Source organism: Ranitomeya imitator, chromosome 7, assembly GCF_032444005.1.
Source record: "Ranitomeya imitator isolate aRanImi1 chromosome 7, aRanImi1.pri, whole genome shotgun sequence".
Lineage (NCBI taxonomy): Eukaryota > Metazoa > Chordata > Amphibia > Anura > Dendrobatidae > Ranitomeya > Ranitomeya imitator.
In genome coordinates, this window is record NC_091288.1 from 76,667,718 (window position 1) to 76,684,487 (window position 16,770).

The 16,770-nt window shown below is 41.7% G+C and overlaps 1 protein-coding gene across 1 annotated transcript in view; it reads left to right on the forward strand.

The window, feature by feature from the left end:
* Nucleotides 1-16,770, forward strand: part of FTCDNL1 (formiminotransferase cyclodeaminase N-terminal like) — a 101,851-nt gene that overhangs the window by 39,566 nt on the left and 45,515 nt on the right. Inside the window, 1 exon segment of the mRNA XM_069735563.1 lies at nt 5,905-5,999. Within this exon segment, the coding sequence (XP_069591664.1) occupies nt 5,905-5,999 (95 nt within the window).

Genomic DNA, 16,770 nt, shown 5'->3' on the forward strand with positions numbered 1-16,770 from the left:
TGAGCTGTAAAAATAAAAATCACACTTTTCACAAAAAATTTTTTGTTTTAGCCTCAGTTAATTTATTTACACAAGGGTAACAGGAGAAAATATATGCCAAATTTTGTTGTGCAATTTTTGCTGAGTAAGCCCATACCCCATATTTGTTGGAAAAAGACTGCTTGAGCACACAGCAGGGCTGGATAGGCAATGAGCCCTATTTTGGCTGCAGATACCATGTCATATTTGAAGAGCTCCTGACATGCCAAAACAGTAGAAACTCCCACAAGTTATCTCATTTTGTAAACTATACCTCTCAAGGAATTCATCTAGGGGAGTAATGAGTATTTTTAACCCTCAGGCGATTCACAAACTTGAATAACATTGGGCTAAGTAAATTACATATTACTATTTTTCCACTAAAATGTTGCTTTGATCTCAAGTTTGCAATTTTCAAAAGGGGTAATGGGAGAAAACGAACAGTATAATTTCTTACGCAATTTCTCCTAAGTACATCAATAAGAGGTCGAAAACTACTTTTGAGGCACAGTGCAAAGGTCAGAAGAGAAGGAGCGCCATATTACAGTGCAGATTTTGCTGCACTAGTTTGAGGGTGCCATGTCACATTGGCAGAGCCCCTGAGGTGCCAGAACAGCAGAACCCCCCATAAGAGACAGAATTTTACAAACAAAACCTCTCAATGTATTCATCTAGGGGTGGAGTGATCATATTGACACCACAGGTGTGTCACATAATTTTATACCATTGGGCAGTGAAAAAAAATAATTACACTTTTACCACACAAAAATTGTTTTAGCCCCAGATTTTACATTTTCTCACTGGGAAATGAGTAAAAATGATGCCAAAATGTGTCACACAATTTCTGCTGAACTTATCAATACCCCATATGTTGCTGTACAGTACTGTTTAGCCACACGGCGAGACTCGGGAGGGAAGGAGCACTATTTGACTGTTGGAGAACAAATTATTATACAATAGTTTACGGACTCCATATACAGAACCCCTATGTGCCAGAAGAGCAGAATCCCCTCTCAAGTGACCCTATTTTGAAAATTACATGCCTCTGGGAATTTACAATTTTGACTCTATAAGTGTTTTCCAGAAACATACAGCAGTGTATGTGGCTGAGTGAAAATTTCAAACTGCCATTGTGACCAGCAGTGACATCATTGAGGCCAGGCTGAACTGCGGTGACCTCAGGACCATGGGAAAATGGCAGTCATGATGTCACCGCTGGTGAATGATGCTGTGCTCTCAGCAGCTCATTCACCAGTGGTTTTCAGCCTGGACGGTCGCATCTTGGCACCATCCAAGCTGAAAACTATTTAGCCCTCAGACATGGATTATGGCATGGGACAGAACGATGGACAGGTATGGTATATTGTTGTTTTTTTTATTTTATTTTTATTACAGGAGATCAAGGGCTTTGGGGAATTAGGCATTGCAGTAAGTATGGTTTAATTTAGAATATTAAAGGAGTCTGTGTCATTTTTCAAATAAAGGATTTTTTTCTGGCCGTGTTTTTATTTAACATATAACTATAGGATTCGTAATGGAGAGGTGTCTTATAGACGCTTCTCCATTACTAAGCCGTGGGCTTGATGTCACCTGTCATTACAGAGGTGACATTAACCCCACAAATATTACCCCACTTGCCACCGCTACAGGGCAAGTGGGAAGAGCCGGGGAATTCTCCAGAATTGGTGCATCTAATAGATGCTCCTTTTCTGGGCAGTTGAGAGCTGCTGTTTTTAGGCTGTGGGGCCAATATCCATGACCCCTTTGCAGCCTTAGAATACCAGCCCCCAGCTGTGATCTTAAACAATGCTGGTTGTCAAAAATGGGGGGCCCCATGCCGTTTTTTTAAATATTTATTTAAATAATTTAAAAAACAGCATTATGGAGACCTCTTTATCTTGACAACCAACTTTGCAGAAGTTGCAGCCCCCTTTTGGGAGCTTTGCCTGGTTGGTTCAAGAAAATAGGGGGGGACCCACGTCTGGCTTTTCATTCATTAATTTCATTAGATCGCAGGCAGTGGCTGAGGAATACCCCGATCACCCGCTCCTGTTGTCACAGTTATTAGCGACAGCAGGTGTCGGATGATGGGTGTAAGAGTCCCAACAGCTCCCACCTGCTGTCATCGTTCAGACTTTATTATATCTCTCATTATTCTCCTCTGCTTGTGCCGATTGCCGGTAGAGCAGGGGAGAATGATGAGAGCCGGCTTCAGCACCAGCTTCTTTCCCCGCCGATGCGTGTCACATGGAGGACATCAATGTGTGTTCTCAATGTGCATGTGTGCGGGATGTTTTGCCGTCCATGCTGACGGTAAAAAACGGACATGTCTATGTGTGGCGCACATGGACACACGGTCTGTGGAAAGACACAGATGTGTGCACAGACATTCAAATGAATGGGTCTATGTGTGTACGTGTCTCCGGTATGTGCAAAAACTGTCACCACCCGTACCAGACACACTGACATGTGAAAGAGGCCTTACACTGGCAGATCACCTGTTAGACTCAGTGGCATCTAGAAGATAGCAAAGGTTTTAAATAATTGGGGCCTGATCCAATCAGGTCCCGATGATGTCACTTGTCAGAGCTACCAATCTGCACCGGAATCGCAGCGCTTGCAGAATTCTGGGGGGGTCTACAGTGAGAGGTCGGGAACTGGTTAAATGCCACTCCACCCATGACTGTTAAAGGCACATGATGGCTGATTAAATACGCTGGGAAAGATGTGGAATCGGCGTGCGACCCGGCATCAAAGGCACAGAGCCGGTATATGACGCAGCAGAACGTCATTTGTCAATAAGGGGTTAAATCTCTTGCAAATGTGCGAGAAAAAAATAAGCAAAGTGTGGATGAGATTTCCGAAATCTTTGCTGGTACGGTAAACCGCTGTGTATTTTCGGCAACAATTACGTGCAAAAAAAACCCATAACTTGTGCACTTAACCTAAAAATGGAACATGTGGTTAAAATGCCTTGAGGAATGTATGACAAAATCACAAAACTGAATTATTAAAATTGGGCAAGGTACGCAAAGGTTTCCATTATGTTCACCATGTGGATTTGGTTATATACGTGCTTAGACTGCATTGGTAGGTAACATGAAAAAATATTATGGAAGGAATAATAGCCAAGGACATCTTTTTCTGTGAGTGTGGTTGGCAGCAGAAAACATGTTGGGTATTCGACAATACGACTTATTATTCATTACACTTAGTAGTTTACTTAACACAACTTCACTGCCTGGCAAAAGCAGTGGAGGCCAATCTTTTATTTCCTTGGCTCCTTAGTGGTTTTATGGGATTAGGTTATCAGCCTAGTGATTAAGCGATTGCACCCAGCAATCTGCCAGCCGTGTGCTGGTGGGATACCCTGGGCCTTAGATAAACGGTTTGCAGTCTTATTAGTGGCTTTGGTTCAAGTGAAATTACAGCTATTATACTCCATTACGCAGACAAAACAATTTACTTCTGCAGAGGATCACGCTGACAGCACATTCCGCCTGCAGTTCTATTCATTCTTGTTCTTTTTCCTGGATGGAACCTGAAGACATTGTCAGAAAACGTGTTTTCTTTTCTGAGAATTACTCTGAGCACATCATAAACTGAAGTCATGTGGTTCATGAGTATCTATATTCGTCTTCAGTGTTCTTGGTGGTCAGGATGCCGTGTTCACGTTTTCTAGTAATATATATCTGATACAGGTACATGCCGCGATCACAAGTGTGGGGTCTCACGCTGATACCACATACTCAATTGCTGCTCATCTTTTTTTTTTTACCAATCTTCTAAGTAAATATATTTCCAAGGGTGCTATTGACATGACATTTTCACCAGATGTTGGAAACAACCCATCCAATCCACGCAGGCAGAAATCAAACCATAGATGTCAATAAACTAAATTTTGTGTAATAATGAGAAACGACAGGGATAAAGTATTGAACAAACTTACTAAAATTTATTTACTACTTCACACAAAATCCTTTGTTGGTGATGACAGCTTCAAGACGCCTCCTGTATGGGGAAACAAGACACAGGCATTGCTCAGGTGCGATTTTGAAACACTCTTCAAATCCTAAAGGTTCTGTCGGCTCCTTCTATGAACTCTGAGCTTTAGTTCCTTCCATAGATTTTCTGTTGTATTCAGGTCCGGTGATTGGTGGGGCCATTCCAGCAGCTTTATTTTCTTTGAACTCAATTGAGAGTTTCATTGGCAGTGTGTTTGGGATCATTGTCTTGCTGAAATGTCTATCCTCGTTTCATCTTCATCATCCTAATAGATGACAGCAGATTTTTTTCAAGAATGTCTTGGTACATTTGGGATAAGGTTTCTCCTTATGGAGAGTGACATACTAGCTCTGGCTTGTCAAGGTAAGGAGGCTTATTCGCTGTGCAATGCTCCTCTGGGAAATTTAATATGCAAATTGCCTCTTCAGAGAAAAAGAGAACTTGAAATCTATAGCGCCACCTGTTGGAAGTAGCAATCCTACCAGTCACAATCAACCCTTTAGCGAGTCTTGCAATATGACTTAGGATAAAAGCCAAATCAGTATCTCAAATTGCAGACACGGTGTTTCAGGCTGTTGACCTAAAAGCAGCACACCATGTGGTCGCTATGGGGCCCATGAGTAAGAGGGGCCTGGCACCACCCCCTGTGCATTCAACTTATTGACATCATAGATATGGATACAGTTAAAAGCAGTGATTGAGGAGAGAGCATCAGATGTGGCTCCCTCTCCCATCACTCCCCTGTTACCTCTGACTCAGCGTGTGCCACCAGTGGAGCTGATGAGATGCTCTGCAGAAGCCAGAGCAGCAGAGGAATGAGGAGGAGAGTTAAGTATTGTGTGTGTATGCATTATAATGTGTGTGTGTTATGCACTATACTGTGTGTGTGGGGACTGCACTATACTGTGTATGTGGGGTGGCTGCATTATATTGTGTATGGGGGGCTGCATTATATTGTGTGAGGGGGCTGCATTATACTGTGTGTTGGGGGACTGCACTGTACTGTGTTTGTGGGGGAGTTGCATTATACTGTGTGTGGGGGACTGCACTGTACCGTGTGTGTGGGGAGGGTGCATTATACTGTGAGTGGGGGGCTGAATAATACTGTGTGTGTATTTGTGTGGGGGCTACATTATATTGTGTGTGTGGGGCTTCATTATACTCTGAGGGGGACTATATTATACTCTATGAGGGGGCTGCAGTATACTTTGAGGGGGCTGCAGTATACTTTGTGGGGCTGCATTATACTCTATGAGGGGGGCTGAATTATACTCTGAGGGGGGCTGCATTACACTCTATCAAGGACATTGGGTAGAGCATTCTACTATAAGTACTATATGGGACCTGCATTATATTGTATCGAGGACTATCTGTACCCATCATTCTTCCTCAGCCGGAGTAAAGAGGCTGGGAATAAAGTGTTGAACGACCTCAATATTGTATATCACACTCGTTTAGCTGCCTGAACTCAGCGCATGTAAATACAATTGAAATGTTTGTGTGATGGTGCAATATGTTAGCATTTGGGGCCCCACTTTAAACTTTTGCCCATGGCCCCACTTTGTCTAAAACTACCTTGACCATAAGAATGATATCATTAGGCCATATGGAAGAGAACAAAGTAGGAAAACTAAGTCACAATGTTATTGCACAAGAACCCCTGTAATATTACGCTCCATGAAATGCCTTTGTCTATGAATGGATTAGATAATATTACAGCACCTTGTTCTGCTCCATGTCTCCAGTGTCTGTTCTTCGCAGATCTGAAAAATGTACACTAATTTACCAGCTAATGATTGCACACATGATTTACATGATTAAGTATCATTATTGGAAATTTTTAGCAGGAGAAAAGTAATTTATTTTCTCATGACATGTCAGAAACATCCAGATACAACTGTGTTGAATGTGATTTCCAACTATGACTACAACAGGTCGGTTCTTACCATCGTTTCTACCACTGAACAGATATCTAAGTTCTTTAAATAATTTATATCTGCGCTGAAGAACGCTCCTCCCTTAATATGTAGGTCGATAGATAGTGCCAGTATTAGAAATATTTTAAAAGCAAAAAAAAAAAAGGGGGGGGGAAGCAGCTAGAAGCAATGTATAATTAAACTAATAAGTGAATACAGGACCTTGCGTGACATCACGGTCACGGGATAGATCACGTGACTGGCTAAGGAGGAAGGAATACGTCTATTCTGAAATGCGTAGGAATTGGTCCACTGCGCTCTACTTAGCCAGTCACGTGACGTCACGCAAGGTCCTGTATTCACAGTGCACCGAGCGGCTGTACAGCGCAACGTGCATTCACTACACACCGGCAGACACTACAGCGGCATCCTGTCACCGGCCGGGGCAGAGGAAATCAGTGCCACTACCTGAAGTACTTAAACCGGACCTCCAAACAAAAGACATTCAATAAAGGCAAGCAGCAGACAAGAGTAAGACAGCACGCAACACCATCAAACACATCAGGTAAACCGCCTTCATCTATACCTGAAGTTGTTGCATGATCATGTATGCTTGATGCCTTTATGATTTTATCTCATACTACTGGGTGCCCCTACCATAATAACTTTTTCGGTAATGGCATTCATCTTATTAGGTTAATTATACCCTGCTTCTAGCTGCTTCCCCCCCTTTTTTTTGCTTTTAAAATAGTTCTAATACTGGCACTATTTATCGACCCACATATTAAGGGAGGAGCGTTCTTCAGCGCAGATATAAATTATTTAAAGCATTTATAGATATATACGCAGTAGAGTGGTACTGCGCTACTATCTGCTGCAGGAACATTGGTGCTGTTAGCGCCACTTGATCTGTATTTTTATTGTGTTAGATATCTAAGTTCATCAAGTATTAACTTGAAGTACAAAATTAAAGAAGCAGTCCATTCAAAGATTTTATCCTCTTAATGTATTGCAATCATCATATTATATAGCACTGTGTACTTACTATTGCTCATTTTGCTCTTCTACCCAGATAATTATTATTTTTTCTCTCTTCTATGTAGAATCATGAAGTCTCTTTTCCTGCATTTATCTTGGACGTACTGAGTATGTTTTGGTGATTTTACATGCACAGGAGCATCATAGCTAACACCCAACTCTCACTGCCAGGAGCGATGCCTGCGCCACTCTTGGTAGTTTAACCCCATAAATGCTGCAATCGCTATCGATCGCGGCAGTTAGAAGTCAGTGAGAGTGAGGGGGCTTCCTCTGCCCTCTATGGGGGAACCCTTAAAAAAATGACTTTGGGTCTCCCTAAAAATTAAAATTAGCAAAAGTCTAAACAGATAGCTGTGGGTTGATATTAATTACCTGGGAAGGGTCCAGATATGGTGCCCCCTGTGCTACCAAAATCAGCCCTCAGCTGCCCCAGAAATGGCGCATCTATAAGATGCGCCAAATCTGATGTTTAGCCTCGCTCAGTTGCCTGATGCTGGTGGCAGGTGGAGTAATAGGGTTGGGGTTGAGGTCAGCTTTGTATTGTCAGCTAGTAATGAAGAGGCGTCTATAAAATTTGAAATCAACAAACAGCAGTAATAAATCCTTTATTTGAAATAAAAGTCAACACCCTGTTTTAAAAAAAGTCCAAGTGCAGTGAAATTACCATGTTCACTAAATGCTAAAACTGACCTGCCATTATAATTCTTCAGGTCATTACGAGTTCATAGATACCAAACATGTACAGGTTCTTTTTTAATTTAAGTGGTGAAAAAAATTCCAAAGTTTCTTTAAAAAAAAATTTGTGCCATGTTCCGATACCTGTAACGTCTCCATTTTTCATGATCTCGGGTTGGGTGAGGGCTTATTTTTTTGCGCACCAAGCTGACATTTTAATGATACCATTTTGGTGCAGATACGATCTTTTAATTAGCCCGTTATTGCATTTTAATGCAATGTAGCGGCAACTAAAAAAATTTAGTTCTGGAGTTTTGTCTTTTTTTCTTGTGACACCATTTAGTGATTGGGTTAATTCTTTTTTTATATTGATAGATTGGGCTATACCAAATATGTGTATGATTGATTTCTCTTTTATTGTTTTATTTTTAATGGGGCAAAAGAAGGGTGATTTGAACTTTTATATTTTTTACGGGCGGGTTGTACTCATAGCAATCCGGCCGTGACAACCATAAAGGTCTGCTGGAGATCTCTGGTTGTCATGCCAACCCATCGGTGACCCGTGATCACGTGACGGGTCACCGATGGGTGGGATATCCAGCGTGCTTGCCGGAAGCGCATGTTAAATGCCTTTTTCAAAGATTGACAGCAGCATTTAACTAGTTAAGAGCTGCGGGTGGATTGTGATTCCACCCACGGCTGTTGGAGACACATATCAGCTGTTCAAAACAGCACCAGAGGGAGTCCAACATCAGCGTACTATTACGACAGATGTCAGAAAGGAGATAAAAGCAAAGTTATACTCACCTTTATATCTAAAATCCATTGAAGCCTATGTCCCCTGTAAAAAACATAAATAATAAACAACCATATAAATCACCGATCTGTTGTGAAGATAATCCTCCGATGCCCATTTCCTCTCTAAAAAAGTAAAAATAATAGACAACCATATTCCTCACCTGTCCGATGTGAAGATAATACATAATGCCCCACTCCGCAATCCATTTGTGCGACAAACTAAGCTGTGGCATGATGCGACCATTCAGGCTGAAAACCAGGAGACAATGAGCTGCTGAGAACGCAGCTTCAGTGACGAGCAGTGACATTATAGAGGTTACTGCCGGTCACTGAAGCTGCATTCCTACGCTCAGTTAACTGTGAGCCAGGAGGATGAACTACAGTGACCTCATTAAAATCACTGCTAGCACCATTAGAAAATTAATTGAGGTCACCGCAGTTCATCAGGCCGCTCACAGTGTACTACCTGTGGGAACTGCATCTTCAGTGACCGGCGGTAACCTCTATGGCATGGGACAGTATGGATTATCTTATGTCGGACAGGTGAGGGATGTGTTTGTTGTGAACATTTTTTATGGGTTTAATAGAGAAAAAATATCAATCATGCAATTCTTGATATGTCAATTGCCAATTACAATTACAGGGACACCAAATATGTCCATTTTATTTGCTGATTTGTGATGTTTATTATTTTTTAGTAAATTTATAGGAAGAAAAAAAACTTTTACTCTCTCTCTAGAATAGAGACATAAAAACACACTGCTATGTACAGATGTTTCTCTGTGCAGTGGCATGTAAAAGTTTGGGCACCCCTAGTCAAAATTGTTATTGTGAACAATTAAGCAAGTTGAAGATGACATGATCTCTAAAGGCCTAAACGTAAAGATGACACATTTCCTTTATAATTTAAGCAAACAAATAAATATATATAAAATTACAAAAAGGAAAAAGGGCCGATGCTAATGTTTGGGTACCCTTGGAGATTTTTGTGCTCAGATAACTTTGGAAAAAAAAACATCTCGCAACCATTAAGCATGGGGGTGGATCAATTATGCTTTGAGATTGTGTTGCATCTAAAGGCACAGGGAACATTTTACAGGTAGAGGGAAGAATGTATTCAATTAAATTTCAACAAATTCTTAATGCAAACATAACCCCATCTGTAAAAAAGCTGAAGTTGAACAGAGGATGGCTTCTACAAATGGATAATGATCCTAAACACACGGCAAAATCCACAATAGACTGCCTCAAAAAGTGCAAGCTGAAGGTTTTATAATGGCCGTCACAATCCACTGATCTGAACATCATTGGAAATCTGTAGCTAGACCTCAAAATAGCAGTGCATGCAAGATGACCCAGGAATCTCACAGAACTGGAAGAATTTTCCAAGGAAGAATGGATGACAATTCATCAAACAAGAATTGAAAGACTTTTGTCTGACCACAAAAAGCTGTGATACTTTCAAAATCGGGTGCTTCTAGGTACTAACTATGTAAACTTTTAAATCTGGCCATTTTCTTTTTTGTAATTTTTAAAATATCAATTTTATGAAATGTAAAAGATGAAAAGAAAAATTAATAAATGAAAATATATATATGTGTGTGTGTGTGTATATATATATATATATATCTATAATATAACGCTGGGAGCGTCACTCTGTCTGAAGCCTTTATAGACTGCACAGGCGCAAGCGCCGGCGCAGTCTGGCCCCCACAGAGTAACGCTCCCAGGAGATCGCGGTATGCATATGCACTGAACGCATACTGCGATCTCCACCGGAGTGTCAGGGACCGCCAGGAGGGTAAGTATATTCACCTTTCCCCGTTCCAGCGCTGCGTGCGGCTCCGTCTCCTGGCTCCTCTGCTGTGACAGTTCAGAGGGCGCGATGACGCGCTTAATGCGCGCCGGCGCCGCCCTCTGACCAGTCACAGGCAGAGGAGCCGGAGTGTGTCTTCAAGAAAATGGCGCCGGAAAGCGCAGACTGCGCAGGCGCCGATTCCGGCAGCAGGAATCGGCGCCTGCGCAGTCCACGCTTTCCGGCGCCATTTTCTTGAAGACACTCCGGCTCCACTGCAGGTGTGTCTTCAAGAAAATGGCGCCGGAAAGCGCGGTCTGCGCAGGCGCCGATTCCGACAGCAGGAGGACGAAGAAAATGGGCAGAAAGGAATGGCGTAAGTAACAAATTGCTGTGGTATGAAGCTGTGACACTTCATGCCACAGCAATTTGTTATTTACGCCACCTGATTCCTTTCCGCCGCCATTTTCTTGGTCCTGCTGCCGGAATCGGCGCAGGATGGGAGCAGCACATGACAGAACTGGGGCGCAGGATGGGAGCAGCACATGACAGAACGGGGGCGCAGGATGGGAGCAGCACATGACAGGATGGGAGCAGCAAATGACAATGGAGGCGCAGGATGGGAGCAGCACATGACAGAACGGGGGCGCAGGATGGGAGCAGCACATGACAGAACGGGGGCGCAGGATGGGAGCAGCACATGACAGAACGGGGGCGCAGGATGGGAGCAGCACATGACAGAACGGGGGCGCAGGATGGGAGCAGCACATGACAGAACGGGGGCGCAGGATGGGAGCAGCACCTGACAGGATGGGAGCAGCAAATGACAGAATGAAGGCGCAGGATGGGAGCGCACATGACAGAACGGGGGAGCAGGATGGGAGCAGCACATGACAGAACGGGGGCGCAGGATGGGAGCAGCACATGACAGAACGGGGGAGCAGGATGGGAGCAGCGCATGACAGAATGGGGGCGCAGGATGGGAGCAGCACATGACAGGATGGGGATGCAGGATGGAGCAGCACATGACAGAATGGGGGCGCAGGATGGAGCAGCGCATGACAGGATGGGGACGCAGGATGGAGCAGCACATGACAGGATGGGGACGCAGGATGGAGCAGCACATACCAGGATGGAGACCATATACCAATATAAATGCTCGCCACCCGGGCGTAGAACGGGTTCAATAGCTAGTATTTATATATATTTGCCTAAAATACAAAGAAAATGTGTCATCTCTATCTTTAGGTCTTTTCTAGATCAGTTCATATTCAACTTACTTAACAACTGTTCATAAAAACAGTTATTTTGACCAAGGGTGTCCAAAGTTTTATATGCCAATGTATGTAGGTAAACTAAGAATTTTAAACAATAAAGAAGCTGCAAGGGGCCACATAAATAGCTGTGATTGTTACGGAGGGCTAAACATTAAGATGAACTTAAAGGAGTACTCCCATCTCCAAGATCCTATCCCAATATGCAATTGGTGTAATAATAATATTAGCAAATACCTTCCATTAGAAATGTAGTATAGTCTTTCTGATTTGCTAGCAATTAGCTAACTTTAACTTCATCAGTGGATGTAACGATGGATACCTAAGGTCCTGCAATGCCTGCACATAAGAAAAGTGACATAGTGAATAAAAAGAGATGTTTGCTAATATTATTATTATTACACCTACTACATATTGGGATAGAATTTTGGAGATGGGAATACCCCTTTAAATCCTGTCAATATTAATTTTGTCATTTATTATTGAGCAAAATTAAGAATATGGGTTAGCTGCTACTACTAATACATGGCCCCCTCGAAGAAGCCTACACGAAACGTGCGTAGGGGCTGGCTTTCTCCTTCCACACTACGACCATAATGGGTGAGGTCCTGTCCTATACATGCAATTATTATGGGGTTTTCTAGTGGGACATTTAGTGCTTAATATTACATGAACTACATGAACTATATACTCTATTGAACCTGGGACATCGGGTCGGACTACAATTTAGTGTGGATTTGTGGATATGTTACTGGTATCCTTTGCCTATGTAGTAACCCTTTATTGACTGTGCATTTTTTACTAATAGTCTATATGGTGACTTTAATATTGATATCTAATAAATGTTACAATTTTTTATACCAAAAAAGACAGTTTTCTGACTCCATTTCTAATTATTTATATTTACAATAATCCTAATGTGTTATTACCAGTGGCAGCTAAAGAAAACCATATAATTTACTGTGCTTTATACAGTTTATAGAAAACAATAAATCATACTGCTCATATTATTGAGCCTTATGTATAACTATGACTATTTATTATGTTTGCATATTAAGTGCCATTAATTTTCACAGCAGTTTACAGACGTCATCATCATGACTATCTCCATTGGGGCTCACAATGTAAATTCCCAATTAGTATTGTGGTAGATTGGTTCACTTGGCTGCACACGTAGGTAGAAACAGGTACATTGTCTCTTTAAATCTTCTGTTAGTTTATTATACATAAACCAACTCAACACAAAGTGAAAATAAGCACAGTCCTTTTGGCAAAACAAGAAAACAAGCCAAAGTATATACAGTCTCCACATCTGCGGGGATCCGCCTGCTCAGGATAATAACCACTCACCGATTCCGTTTTTCTTTCTCAGGACACAAAGCACTGGAGATCCTCTCTACAACCCTACTGAACACTGAATGCCTCTGGCGGCTGACTAATTAAGCCCCAGACCACACCCCGGGGTGGAGATAAGATGGAAAACCTCTCACCCGCTCTATTGTTGTCCAGAAAAGCCCAGCCCTTAAAATGGCCGATTAACCCCTCTCAACACATAGTTTGCTGGAGGAAACTTCGGGGTTTCAAATCACTGAAGCTAATAGCCTCAGTGAAACGTATCTTCCCTCCAACATTTTGCCAAAGACTTTGTCACAGTATGTTTTTGGAGTGGGGTGAAAACCAGGACCCTTGTGCCAAAAAGCAACAGTGTTAAAGGGAATCTGTCAGGTCATTTTTGCCCACCTTACTAATAGTATCTTGAAATAAGCTTGGGCAGCTCTTTCAGGATATGTAACTTTTGTTCATGTATGTTGATCCTTTGTGTTGATGTAAGCTCCTGAAAATGTATTGTCTCGCATAGGCTAGTCAAACTTATGTTAATGCCAAATGAATATTCACCCCTCCCCCATAATCCTTCCCACTCCTGCCATTGTCAATGATTAAGTCAGACTGCCATAGACTCCTGAATCACATCCCAATCCTTGGACTGGTTGTCTGCTCCCCTGACCTGAGTGTGACTGCTTCATAGAAATACATGCTATCACACTCATGTCAGGAGAGCAGAGAGCTAGTCTGAGGATTGTGATACGATTCTCAGGCAACTAATATGGCAGTCTGACTGAATCGGTGATGCCGGCCCAGAGGGGTGGAGAGGATTATGGGCGGGGTAACGATGAATATCCATTTGGCATTTACATACTGTATACTTGAATAGATGGCTCTTGACAATAAATTTTCTGGGGCTTACAACAACACAACGGGACAAGGTACATAAATTAAAGTTACCGTACATATCTTGAAAGAGCTGCGCAAGCCTTATTTCAGGATACTGTTAGTAGGGTATGCAAAAAAAACCTGACAGATTCCCTTTAACCACTGAGCCACCAAGCTGCCAATACACTAAGCACAGACATACCTTGATTGGCTGCAATTCTTACTATGATCTGTCCGACGATCTGAATCCTTGGCACGATCTCTGTCTCTAGCATGGTACCAATCTTTTTTCTTTGTCTCTGTTTTTGTTACTGTCAAAATCCCGCTTATTGTTTTCCTTCTCCAATGCTTTGACTTAGGCCATGTTCACATGTTCAGTACTTGGTCAGTATTTTACATCAGTACTTGTAAGACAAGATCGGGAGTGGAACAATTAGAAGAAAATAATAAAAGTCACCACTTCTGCATTTATCACCCACTCCTTGTTTTGGCTTCAAAATACTGATGTAAGATACTGACCAAATACTTAACATGTGAACGAGGCCTTATTCTCATTCTTGCTCACTTATCTCTTTTGCTCAGGTCCCCTCTGCTTTTTCCTGCCGGTCTCCATCGTTTGTTGTGCACCTGACCTGCCCTTACTCTGTGCACAGTACATCTGAGCAGCCAAAGCAACATATCTGGTCTGGAGATGGAAATTTACCTAGTTCTGGTATAGGCGATCAGTATTACAATCCTAGGAAAGAACATTTAATTCACTAAATGAAAAGGTTATCCAACCTTCACAGTTTAATAAAAAAACATATATATTTATTAAAAAAATAAAAAATAATAAAACTAATAAAATAAAAAATAATAATAATAATAATCTTTAATAAAGATTATTATTATTATATTATTATTATTATTAAAAAAATAAAAAATAATAAAACTAATAAAAGAAAAACACTATTACCTGTTATATCATAGTGAATCTATTCATCTGTATGTTCTCTGCATGGTGACCATAGAGCTATAGATCATTACAGGATTTCTACAGTTAATTAGAAATATAGAATATAAATGTACGATTTCCAGCCAAATATGTAGGAGAACCTATGCCGCGTCTTCCAAGATACAATGGCATTGTACAATTTGTAGAATAAAGGCTTTTGCTTACTGTGCAGCGCTGAACCAAAAGTCACGAGATGTAATGAATAGGCCATAAAAGGCCTCATGACATCCCATGATTTAATAAATATTTCCGCTGTTGCTTTAAGATCTCAACATCATTTGTGAACATTATTTTAGCTGAGCAAGTAAAAAAGAGATCCCAAGGGAATTAAAAAAAGCTGTTAATTAAATTACTTCATTTGCTAGGGAAATGAGGAGCCTATAAAATGCTTAACGCTTTGTCTGGACCCATGAATTTGTGCATGTATTTGTTTAATCCAAAATACATTTTTTGTTTAACCCTAATATTGGCAAGAATAAAGAATTATATTGTCGTGTATAAATTAATTATATGTGCATAGTATACAGTGTTTTATTATCTTAGGCTTGTTAGATAGCTTATACAGTAAATCACAAAAGTGAGTACACCCTCACATTTTTGTAAATATTTTATTATAGCTTCGCATGTGACAACACTGAAGATCTGACACTTTGATACACTGTAGAGTAGTCAGCGTACAGCTTGTATAACAATGTACATTTGACGTGCCATCTATATAACTCAACACAGCCATTAATGAAAACCACTGGTAACAAAAGTGAGTACACACCTAAATGAAAATGGACAAATTATGCCAAATTATCCATTTTCCCTCCCCGATGTCATGTGGCTCAATGGTGTTACAAGGTCTCAGGTGTGAAAGGGGAGCAGGTGTGTTAAATTTGGTGTTATCGTCCTCACATTCTCTCATAATGATCACTGGAAGTTCAATATAGCACCTCATGGTAAAGGATGGTCTGAGAATCTGAAAAAAAAGAATTGTTGCTCTACTTAAAGATGGCCTAGGCTATAAGAAGATTACCAGCACCCTGACACTGAGAAGCAGCACGGTGGCAAACACCATAGAGCTGTTTAACAAGACAGGTTCCACTCAGAACTGACCTTGCCATGATCGACCAAAGAAGCTGAGTGCGCATGCTCAGCGTCATATCCAGAGGTTGTCTTTTCAAAATAGACATATGACTGCTGCCACCCTTGCTGCAAAGGTTACAGGGGTGGGGGATCTGCCTGTCAGTGCTTAGACCATACGCCACACACTGCATCAAATTGGTCTGCATGGCTGTCATCCCAGTAGGAATCCTCTTCTAAAAATGAAGCACAAGAAAGCCCTGATACACTTTGCTGAAAACTAGTAGTTTAAGGATATAAATTGCTGGAGCCGTGTCCTGTGGTCTAATGAGGCCAAGATAAACTTATTGGTTCAGATCGTGTCAAGCGTGTGTGGTGGCAACCAGGTGAGGAGGACAAAGACAAATGTGTCTTACCTACAGTCAAGCATGGTGGTGGGAGTGTCATGGTTTGGGGCTGCATGAGTGCTGCCAGCTGTTATGAGCTACAGTTCATTGAGAGAACCATGAATGCCAACATGTACTGTGACATACTGAAGCACAGCATGATCCCCTCCCTTGAGAAACTGGGCTGTAGGGCAGTATTCCACCATGATAACGACTCCAAATACACCTCCAAGACCAGCACTGCCTTGCTAAAGAAACTGAGGGTAAAGGTGCTGGACTGATCAAGCATGTCTCCAGACCTAAAGCCTATTGAGCATCTATGGGGCATCCTCAAATGGAAAGTGGAAAAGCACAAGGTCTCTAACATCCACCAGTACTGTGATGTCATCATGGAGAAGTGGAAGAGGATTCCAGCGGCAACCTGTGAAGCTCTAGTGAACTCCATGCCCAAGACTGTTAAGACAATGCTTGAAAATAATGGTGGCCACACAAAATATTGACACTTTGGACACAATTTGGCCATTTTCAGTTAGGGGTGTACTCACTTTTGTTGCCAGCGGTTTAGACGTTATTTGCTGTGTATTCAGTTATT